The 11752-nt window shown below is 46.1% G+C and overlaps 1 protein-coding gene across 2 annotated transcripts in view; it reads right to left on the bottom strand.

The window, feature by feature from the left end:
- Positions 1 to 2923: 2923 nt before the first annotated feature.
- Positions 2924 to 11752, bottom strand: part of PTPN14 (protein tyrosine phosphatase non-receptor type 14) — a 173763-nt gene continuing 164934 nt past the window's right edge. For both annotated transcript variants that reach the window (XM_059938094.1, XM_059938101.1), the window contains exon 19: positions 2924 to 11042. In XM_059938094.1, the coding sequence (XP_059794077.1) occupies positions 10914 to 11042 (129 nt within the window). In that variant the 3' untranslated portion in view covers positions 2924 to 10913. The remainder of the gene's footprint in view (positions 11043 to 11752) is intronic.

Below are 11752 nucleotides of genomic sequence, written 5' to 3'. Positions count from 1 at the left end.
TCCTTTACCAGGTTAGGGAAGTTTCCAGCTGTTATCTCTTCAAATATTTTCTTGGGCCCTTTCTCTCTTCTTCTGGGACCCCCCTATAATGTGAACATTAGTGTGCTTGATGTTGTCCCAGAGGTCTCTTAAAATGTCATTTCTCTTCATTATTTTTTTTTTCTGTTCAGCAGCAGTGATGTCCACTACTCTGTCTTCCAACTCACTGATTTGTTCCTCTGTATCATGTAGTCTACTATTGATTTCTTCTAGTGTATTTTTCATTTCAGTTTTTGTATTCTTCATCTCTGTTTGGTTATTCTTCATATTTTCTAATTCTTTGTTAAAAACTTGGAACTACTAGCTCTGTGCGTCCATTCTTCTGAGTTCTTTGATCATCTTTATGATCATTACTCTGACCTCTTTCTCTGGTAGATTGCCTATCTCCATTTCACTTAGTTCTTCTTCTGGTGTTTTTGTCTTGTTCTTTTGTCTAGAACATGTTCCTGTCCCAACTCATTTTGTCTAAGTTGCTATGTGTATTTTTACATATGTGGTAGATTAGTTATGTTTCTCGACCTTGGAGAAGTGGCCCTCTGTAGCAGATGTCCTATGTGTCCCAGCAGCACACTCCCCTCTTGTCACCCAAGCTATATACTCTAGGGGTTCCCCCTAAGAGGGCTGTGTGGGTCCTTCTGTTGGGGCAGGCTGGCTATGTGGGTGGTCTGGTAGGCTTGGTTGGTCCCTAGCCTGGTTGGTTGCCAAGCCCTGCCTTGTGTGGATGCTGCTGGCTGCTGGTTAGCGGGGCTTGGTTGCGAGGCAGCTGGCTGCAGAACCTTAGGCAGCCCAGGCTAGTGCTGGTACACTGGTGGGCAGAGTCAGGGTCCAGAAGACTCCAGGGCTGTTGCCTGCCCACTGGTGGGTGAAGCAGGGCTTCACTGGCAGGCAGGGCTGGGTCCTGGAGTTTGGCTGCAGGGCCCAGGGATCCTAGAGCTGGTGTCAGATTGCTGTTTGGGGTGGGTGGGGCAGAGGTGGAGACCAGTTACTGACACAGTTAGGTATGGGGTCTGGGGTGTCCCAAAGCTTGTGTTGCCCTGCTAGTGGGCAGTGCCAGGGCCCAGCTGGTCCCAGGGTAGGGTCTGGCCTCTTTTGGGCAGGCTTGGTCTGCAGGCTGCAGGATTGTGGTTTCCTTATGTCTGGTGCCTGTCCACTGCTGGGTGGAGCTGGGTCCTTCCCCTCTGGTGGGCAGGGCCCTGTCTAAAGGCATGTCTAGAGGTAGCTGTGGCCTCAGGAAGCTTTTAGGCAGCCTCTCTACTGATGGATGGGGCTGTGTCCCTGCCCAGTTAGTTGTTTGGCCTGAGGCATCTCAGCACTGGCACCTACAGGCTGTTGGCTGGGGCCAGGTTTTGGCACTAATGAGCTGGATGTAGGATACCATGATGGTACGAGCCCCAGTGTCCACACAGCAGAATACACCTTGCTATGGCTGCCACCAGTGTCTGTGTCCCAAGGGTGAGCCACAGCCACCCCTGCCTCTCCAGGAGACTCTCCAAGACCAGCAGGTAGGTTTGGCCCAGGGTCCTATCAAATTACTGCTTTTGCCCTGGGTCCCAATGTGCGAGAGATTTTGTGTGTGCCCTTTAAAAGTGAAGTCTATTTCCCCCAGTCCTGTGGGCCTCCAGAAATTAAGCCCCACTGCCCTTCAAAGCCAAATGCTCTGGGGGGCTCATCTTCCCAAGGCAGGACCCCTGGGCTGGGGAGCCTGATGTGGGGCTCAGACCCCTCACTCCTGTGGGAGAACCTCTGCAGTATAATTATTCTCTAATTTGTGGGTCACCCCACCTGGGGCGGGTATCAGACTCGATTATATCGCGAGTCTGCCCCTCCTACCCTTCACATCATGGTTCCTTATTTATGTCTTTAGTTGTAGAAGATCTTTTCTGGTATGTTCTGATCTTGTTCATCAATGGTTGTTCTGTAGATACTTGTGATTCTGGTGTGCTCGTGAGAGGAGGTAAGCTCAGAGTCTTTCTACTCTGCCATCTTGCTGGGCTCTCCTATCATCTTTTTTTTCCAAACTTGATGTAGTTTTTCTTTTAAAAAACTATCATTGTTTTGTTGCCACAGTCAACTTATGTACAGCACAATCTATGTGTTTAGTGAAATTTGCTTGCCATCTCCTTTCACCCCAGTGTGGTTTACAGTATCCTCATTTTCATGATGTGAAACAAGCCGGGACCCCTGTAGGTGAATGACTCCTTGCACAGTGATTGATAGGGCTGAAAGTGGGCTCCTCGCTGAAGTGGTTATAGTGCCCCGCTGCTCATCAAAGGGACATAAAGTATCCACCCTCATCACCCGGGGTTCACCATGTGTGTCTGTGGCAGTTGTTGAGTGGCTGAAAATATGGGGCTGGGCAGCCACCTTTAAACCTAGAGATGAATTGTGCTGTTGATAAAGTTGAAAGACAAAAGCAACGATTTGGGTCTTCTATAGCAGCCTGCTGCTTGGCTTTTCTAGGCCAGCAGTTTGGGCTCTGAATAAATGACAGCTGCGGGGGGGGGGGTGGAACTTGGCATTTAATAAGGGTTGTCACTGCAGCTGTGAGTAAGCTCCACTTCTAGGTTCTTAGCTCCATTTACCTAACAAACAATCACCCCTTTCAGCTTTTTCCTAACAAACAATGATGACTTTTGGAAATTTCAGACTGATTCTTCAGTGTGATCCAGTTATACAGGAATGAAAAGTGGGTAGAAATAAATGGGCTTTAAAGAAGCGAAAAGGCAGATTTTCCCAGATAACGTTTGCCTATGAAAATAATCCTAAGAGAGAAGATGTTTTCAATTAATGCAAACATACATAGGACAGAAAAGATTCAGCTGTTTTCTCTGGAAAAAAAAAAAAAAGTTTATTGCATTTGGAAGTCAATAGATATCTTTTACAAAAAAGGTTAGAATAAAGATCTCACATTTGTAAAGGCACATATGAAACATTTTACAGCAATAACAAGGGCAGTGAGAACATAAACAATACACAACTAGGACCAATAGCTAAAGACTTTATAAAAACAGATAGGAAACAGTGCAAAAATACTGTCAAAAGTCAGTTTCATACACTTCTCAATTGTGTATAAAACTGGCAAGCATAAGCTTATTTACTGATATAAAAAAGCACATAGAATAGCATGCATAATTTTATTTAAGGCTTTTAATATTATTAAATTGAGAGGGAGTCTATACCAAAGTAAAGTTGACATGTGACTATTAATCACTCCCCAACTTAGGGAACGTCCTATAAATGTCTCACTCCCTCTCTCCCCTTACAATTAGTTTGTAGTGAAGAGACTGGACCTCCATCTTGCAAGGTAGCAAGTGCCCACCACGGGGAGAAGAATGTGTTCTCAGGATCCCAAGCCCCTATCTGGAATGCATTTCTCACAGCAACAATATGATAGGTGGTTAAATGTCCAGGTCAGCCCATGCCAGCCAGATCTGGCGGACACCGCCCTGCTATTCAGCCGTGTTGGACATCAGAAGGCTTCTGTGGGCTGACCTAAGACCCTTAAGGACAAACTGCTTTCTACATTAGGGACTTGTCTGTACGTTCGAAATGAGACCTATTAAATGTCAGTTGGTTTGAATGATAAAACAGTTCACAACATTTTATAAAACACAGACCAAGGAAAGCATCAAAATACTGAATTAAGTCTCACAACAATAGTCCAGTGAAACAAAATAGATCAGCATGTTACTTGATGTAACACAAATTACCTAAGGTTATCTAATAGTCATCTGCATATGTAAACCTTTCTTTCCGCATTTACATATCCTCAAGCAAGTTAGCTGACTATTGAAGGAACAAAGGACATACACAGGAAAGCATCTCTGATGAAGAGCAACCTTACTTTTGAAAGGATAAGGTTAATAGATTTTTAAGATTTCAAACTGGCAAGTTCAGTCAAAGGAAGTTGCAATAACATTTTACGGTACTCCAAGTTGGGGGGAAAAATGGCTCTGAATGACAGCTCTCAGCTCTAAGCTGAAGGTATTTATTAGCTAACACTACATACAGTTCAGGGAGGTGGGAGGCCCCTGAGAAATGCTGAGAACGCCAAGCACCTCTGCTCTGAGAGCCAGCTGAGCTCAATGCAGAGCAGGGTTCCTGAGATGTTAGCAAACTAGTTCCACCCTAAGGCACAAAAAGACTCCAATCTAATGTTTTCAGCTTTTCCCCAAAACCTCTGTCAGGTGAGGCAGCCTCTGTGTTTCCCTGAAGGAGGAGGTTAGGAAGAAAAAATGGGACACATTGCAGACTGGAATGAATAGCGTGTCCTGCCCCTCCCTAGACAGCGGAGAACGGATCACAAGGCAATGTATAAATGTCCCTGCGGGGCCCAGAGCTTCACCCATTTCACCAGGTTGGCCAGGCTGTGTAGAGGTGACGGTGAAGGGAACAGAGTCAGCAGGAGGAGGCTGGAAACAAATTAACCCGACTACACGTGTCATGATGCCAAACGCAGCCGCTGTGGCTCCAAGTCAGTTCGCCTCAAAAGAAGCCTGAGGGAGTGGTGCAACCTTTGTTCTAAACAGGACTGACCGTGGATCCAGCTTGTCTTCCACTCCTAGTACTGAGTGACAGTGCCCGTCGCCAAGGGGAGAAAGGGGGAAAAGACAGCTTCCTGGTTGCCGACAGCACCTAGCTATTTTCATTATGGTTCTTTCCCTTTGCCAGATTTCATTCCTTGAAACTACATAAACGCCAAATTTTATTTTTTGAAACTATATAGGTTTTTCAGGATTAAAATTAGATTTCCGAATTACATAATTTGGAGAGATTTAAGAGAGTGAGATTCCCTATGACTAGATTCAGCTGCTCTGTAGGGGTTGCTAAAAGGGTAGGGAAAGGAAAGGTGTGCTGTCGAGAGCCGATCCATAAAGCAAATGAAAAACAAGGAAAGGCCGGCGTAACCCTAAGTGAATGGGGTGCTCTTGGAAGAGGGTGACACCACAAAGGAGTCCCACCTGTGCCCTCAAGTGAGACAACGAACTGCCGTTACTGCTGATATACTGACGTCTTCCTGGGTTTTATGCCCTGATTAGAAACACGATGTGCTGGGAAGGGGGATCCGCTCTGCAGCCCCACCGGGCCGGAGGAGAGGCGCAATCAAGATGCACAGGAGCTGTGATAGCTAACTCCAGAGCCGTGTGGTTGAGCAAATCTTCTGCTAATAAGGTTGCAAGGAAAGGGAGGGCCACCAGCAAGCGAGGGGAGGTGGTCTTTCTGAGCAGCGAATCTAGGCAGGCATCAGAATCCAGAACATTCATCAAGCTCCACTGCAACAGTGAGGACACGGTTTAAAACTACGAGCGAGGGTGCGGACTTCCCTGGTGGCGCAGTGGTTGAGAATCCGCCTGCCAATGCAGGGGACACGGGTTCGAGCCCTGGTCTGGGAAGATCCCACATGCCGTGGAGCAACTAAGCCCATGTGCCACTACTGCTGAGCCTGTGCTCTAGAGCCCGCAAGCCACAACTACTGAGACCACATGCCACAACTACTGAAGCCTAGAGTCCGTGCTCCGCAGCAAGAGAAGCCACCGCAATGAGAAACCTGTGCACACAACGAACAGTAGCCCCAGCTCGCCGCAACTACAGAAAGCCCACACGCAGCAACGAAGACCCAATGCAGCCAAAAAAAAAAAAAAAACTGTGTGAGGGTGAAACAGATCTCCCCACTGCAGCGCGGTCTTTCCCAGGAACACCACCTCATCTCCATCCCTCTGGCCTTATAGAAAGGGAGGGAGTAGGAGAGACATCCCCGAGTTCAGAAAATTGTTTGTGAATCAAGAACTGTTTGATAGAAACTTCAAGGCTGGTCTGAAAAGCCTTCCTCTTTCTCTTCCCATTTATAGCTCTTCTCTGGGCAAGCTTATGGCATTTTTTGGAAAGAATGATCTTGATGGCCCAAAGTGTGGCAGAAGGAACAGTGACTTTCTAGATAAATGCGTTCTCATATTCAGGCTGCCCATCAGCTTTTGCCCTCCTGTCTTAAAACGAAACGTCCTTGAATTTATTTTTAAAATGAGGGCTGATCAAAGCTCTAAACAGTAGGAACTGGCGCACGTCCTCCTTTTTACTGCACCAAGCAACAATAAATTATGCAGTCCTGTGAAATCGATTGATGCCAGATATTCAATGCCAGGCTCATGGACATTTTAATAGAGAACCTTTTAGTTTGGCCTTGAGGAAGAAGACACAGCTATTTTAAGCTGGAAAAAAATAAGTAAGGTAGTAAGCTGGATAAAAACACTCACGCATCTGAGTTTCTAACGGAAATGCAAAAGCTGGGAGCAGGCAAGATAAAGGTTGAGTGTTGGGCAAGCAGGCCATCGAGTTCCTCAGGACCCCATGAAGAACAGCAATTTTCGGGGCAACACATGTGAGTTGGCAGAATTTGATTGGATATACCTGCCCATTTCTCCCAGGCATGTTGCTGTTACTTTCAATAGATGATGCATCAGTAAGGTCTTTTGCCCCAAATGTCTTAGAAGCTGAGGCAAAGACAAGAACCATTGTGCTTGCTTGCTCAGAGTTCAGGGGAAGTGTCAAACATAATTCAACATCCTAGAGATTTCCACCCTATAGGGCCGAGTAGGATTATTTCAACCCTATAGGGCCAACTAATTTGTCACCCGTAAAGCTCTAGACCAATGGAAAATTTTTGCAGTCTCCATGAAAACCCCAAATTTCTCCATTTGGAATCAGTGCTAGCTGAGTTGTTACTTTGCTCACAAAAAGAAATCACTAAGTCAGAGCATGATGAGTGTCTGATAAAATCCATAGGCAATAAAATAAAACACAGTTGCAGAAGTATCTTTGGTAAAACAAGAGGGAACTGTATTCCCACAAAGAGCCATCTTAAGAGCCCAACAGTAATTACTTGGTGCTTCTGGAAATTTCTTACTCTGGGATCCTGACAGTTACTCCCGACACGAAGAAGGAATGAAGGGTAGATTCACACTAATATGGCTCTGACTCAATCCCCAACCCTTGAGTCTAAGCTCCCTGGCACACATCTTAGAAGGTTCCTGCATTTGCCCACCCCCTGACCTCAAGTGATTGACAGATCTACCCCCCAAAGAAAATCAATAACTATACCCACTTTCTCCATCCCACGCACCAGTGGAAGTGGGGAAGAGAGATTCAAAAGCACATTCTGCTTTGTGACTCTGGACACCTCGGGCCCATATACTGTGTTCCATAACCACTGGGCTGAGGTCAGCTAATAGAGACTGTACATCAAGAAAGGATGGCAGCTGAAAACCCCCTAGTCATGTGCCTGATGGCCAACCCTGCCTATGAGAATCCAAAGTGCACTAACATCTCTGCAAAGAGTGACTCCAAGCCCCAGGAGATGGCCCACTCAAGTGAGGCAAGGGTTGCCGTAGCAAGGCAGTGAGTTCACAAAAAGAGCCAAGCCGCCCATGCTTTCGTGTTCATTAGCACTTGAGAAATGACATATGGTGCGTTGGGATCCATACTAATTGGGGAGGAGAAACAAACTGTACGTGTTAGGTTGATCCATGTGAATTTTCTGTTATCGTAAGTAAAATATGGTCCAAATATTGGAAATTTCATATGGGTCAACCTATATTAAAGCTGGAAAAGATAAGAAAGGTAGGCAGTTGGATAAAAGTGCTGACTTACTGTACCCACTGGTGTTTATTACAGAACCACAAAAGCTGAGTGTAGGCAGGATAAAGGTTAAGTGAGTCCTGGGCAAGCCAGTGGGCAAGTCCCACAGGATGTCACCCAGCGGAGCCCACAGAGACCCTCTCTCCATGCCGATGGGGGAGGGGGCCAGAGATGGCCACAGGACTTGGAGGCAAACAATCACTGACTAATTACAGTCCAAAAATAGTTCCTCTTCTCAATCTAGGACCACAAAGGTTGTAGAAGTAAAATTCTCTCTATTTAGGGTTCTCGGAAGTTTATTACTCAGAATATTCCACGTTTGACATACCTGCCTAAAGCTGCCAAATCCTCCTTTACTTCCTATCCAGGGAAAGTGGTGTCTAAATGTAAATGAGACCAAAAGGTGGTGTCCCCTTAAAGCCCAAGGAATCCAGTAAAGCACAACAGGACACGGTTCGGCTTTGCAAGCAGTCTCAGCTCAGCTCAAGGATGAAGATATCAAACTCAGCCCCCCTGGTTCAGGGACCACAGTAAACAAGGAGGAACACTGGGTCAATATATCCAAATGGGAGTGGATGAAAGAAACAAAACATTTCAACTGGAAAAACTTCAAAACCAGAGGCCTGAAAGTGTTGGGTGGCTTTGTTGTAAGATGGTATCTTTTTTTTTTTCCCCTCCATTTTTGATTTTCTCCCTTCAAGTCGAAACTGCAGCAACAGACCCCGATAGCTCCAGCTTCAGACTTGATACATCGTCAGGAACTCACTCCAAAAGCTCTAACTAGATAACTAATTTAATACACTTTGCCTCAAGGTTTATTCCTTGGCTTGCTTCCCAGATATAAAGCATCTCTGGGCAATTATTATGCAGATGCCACTGAAAGGACTTTAAATGGCGGCTGCTAATTTAACAGGAGATAGGTTGGCATTTACTGGAGATGTGAAAAGGAAGGCAAAATGGGCTCAAGGGCCAAAAGCACTTGTTTTTAAAAACAAAATATGGGGAATCACTTTTAAATGTTTTCCTTTGAGTTTCAATACAAACCTTGGCTAAGAAATTGGATACTGAACCTACTTCTTTGCATTTTGTGCATTCATGAATATTCCCAGAGCACCAAGTGGCAACAGTGGATGAGTTGAAAGGAGGGACGTGAGTGATAAGCTCAAAGAGTCAGCAGATCTACACGCTGCCCACACGAGACATTTTAACACTGCCCACATTGGGGCCTGAGAGACGAAAGAGAAATACCGAAGTGGTTCCTCAAACAATAAACCAGTAACGGCAGACCAACCGTTAAAACATCCCTAACAGCAGAATATCCCAAGGATGGAAAGTCCCTAAGGAAAAGGAAACAATACCTCTTTGCTTGCTGATAATCCAATTCCTGAGCATCTCCTAGTGAGGGTTACGAGCTCCGATCCACTGAAAATACACGTCATACTAGTGGTTTTCTTTTTCAGATCACACAGCAAAATTCCAGAATCTATGGCGCTCAGCTGAAGTTCCACTCCTTGACTGATTCTTTAGACCTTGGAAGAGAAGGTAGGAGGCCCTCCATCGCCAGATACTGAGTCCAAATACAGAGAACCACCACCATAACACCTGGCCAGATGTGAAACCAAGTTGATTCATACTCCAAAGTAGTTCATCAGGAATCTGCTTCCACACCTGCCTGTTGTGGTGACCGGAAGCCACAAAGGCGCACTCCTTCTGATCGATTGGATGCCATTCTTTCTTTGCATTTGCAGCTCAGGAGGAAAAAAAAAAAGGTAGCAGTGGAAGAAGGCATCATGGAACACCCGCAAAAGTCAATTTTAAGAACAAAGCCACAATTAAAAGTTGCATCAAGAAAAACTAGACAGTAGAGGGAAGAATTCCCCAGAAGTCAGCAAGAGGGAAAACGTGCAGAACATTTATTTATTGTGTACTAACCTACAAAATTCAGAAGGACGATGACCAATGAAGGCACAGAAGGAGACGAACTAAGGACTGAGCTTCAAACTGAGGGCAGGGTTAATACCACAACTGACCAGAGTGGGCTGTATGGAGAAAAGGAAAGCAGCACACATCTCACCATCTTTCAGCAGGTGGGCCAAGATTTCAGCAGGTGCAAGGTCCTGGGCGGGCTTAGTTCTGATCCTGCAGGCCAAAGGCTGGAGGTGCTAGCAGCACAGTGGGGATGACGCTTGGGGTGGCTCCTGGCAGGGGCCCTGCCACCTGAGTGCCAAGGAGCCCCCATACATCAGCTTTCCCAACCGTTTCCTTTATAACCTTTCCATGGCACCCAGCACCTTGACCTTCAGATCCCCATGAGCACACACTTCATATTTAAATAAGAAACAATATCAAGGGCCTGCCTGTCTCCTCTTTCTTCCACACTGGTCTATTATCTTCTCTCAATCAGGCAAGAAGCGGAGCTGCACAGACAGCCTGGCCCAGGGCCTCGAAGGCCACCAGACTAGGGTCCACTGAGCCAACAGGGAGAAGCAGCAAATATCAAGGGTGCAATCTCCAGCAGGGGAACAGGCTCCGGAGCCCAGAATAAGGAGTGGTTGAGAAAGATACAACACAGAGTCCTCATTCATCCCGGGCAATGGCAATCACTGCATTGGAAAGGGAGCATTTCCTCTAGCTGTTCCTGTCTTTAACTCAAGCCTGGGAGGAAAAAAAGAGACTACTGAGGGAGAGAGCAAAAAGGGGAAAGGGAAGGAACTGCCCATCAAGCCACAGGAGCCCCCAAATATAAGAAAAGAGTGTTGTTCTTCTCCTTCAGGAAAGGGTCTTAGCCCTTACCTTTATATTTTAGGATGAATTCATTTTCTTGCCATCTTTGATTTGGATGTGAGCAATCAGGCTGACAAATTTCAGGGCTGGTTACAAATCTGGCTGCAACTTCACTAGAGATGTCTTCTCTTATGCCTCTGTCCCCCAAATAATCCACCAGGCAACCCTCCCTACTGACCTATTACAATGCAGATCGGTCAAAATGTGGTTCAGATGAAAAGTACTACATTATTGTGAAAACTGCATTACGATGATTCACAAAGGTTATTCCAAAGAGGGGGAAAAAATAAATTATCTCATATAAAATAATACATGATGTTTGTGAATGATCATGGCTCCTGTCTTCAGGGAGCCCGTGGCCTGCCTGCTCCGGCCATCCGCGCCCTGCTCGGGGAGCAGATGTTGTCTGGAGGTGCTTCCCCATCTGTAAGATGGAGCTGGGTGCCTCTTCCGGGGGGTTAAATGAGTCTGGAGTTTTGGAGGAACTGGATGAGGACCTGGTAGACAAACGTGTACTGAGCGATGGTCTGGATCATGAACATCCTTTGCTCCCTGAGGAGCCTCAGCATCATGGGCACTTCCACCTTCTGCAAGAAAAGAGAAGAAGATCCTGAGATGCGGTGGGTGGGGGGGGGGGGTCTTCCCTTGGCTCCTTCCTCATTCCCTCACCCCGGAAGCACTCACTCGCTGCCCCTGTGCAGGTACAGGAGAAAGCCAAAGACAGCCCCCTCTGGGTTATCCCAAATCAAAGACCCTAACAGCAACTGGAGAAGCTGGTCGTCATGTACCACTGGTGTGATATTTTAACTACAGACCAGTCCACTAGAGAAAACAGAGAGGCTGGAGTTAAACCCGATCGGTACTCTTAACGCTACCATGGCCCAATGGTAGGATTTAAGCCCTTTCTGGGTCTTCGTTTCTTCATCTGTAAAATAAGGATAATGATGCTTTCCTCCAATGGCAGTGCGGCCTTGGCCAAGTTAGTGACATTTCCTCGGCAATAACACGGGGTGATAAACAGTACCCTCCTCAGAGGATCAAATGAAGAAATGCATGTAAAGCATTTAACACAGTGTCTGGCACATAGTAGGCTCTTAATAAAGACTACTCACTGTCTCATTAATATTAATGAAATAAGAACACTCATGCCCATCCTGCTACCCCGAAGGATCGCAGGCATAACCAAGTGAGATAATTTATGTGTAAACCTTTAAAACATCAAAGCACGATCTCTGGACACCAGTCATGCATGTTTGGAGTGAAAGTCTTTAACTAACGATATCTTGAGTATTAAATG

The sequence above is a fragment of the Balaenoptera ricei genome, chromosome 1 (genome assembly GCF_028023285.1).
Source record: "Balaenoptera ricei isolate mBalRic1 chromosome 1, mBalRic1.hap2, whole genome shotgun sequence".
NCBI classification, from domain to species: Eukaryota; Metazoa; Chordata; class Mammalia; order Artiodactyla; family Balaenopteridae; genus Balaenoptera; species Balaenoptera ricei.
Note: the sequence above shows the minus strand (reverse complement) of the source record. Positions and strands in the feature narration are given on the sequence as shown.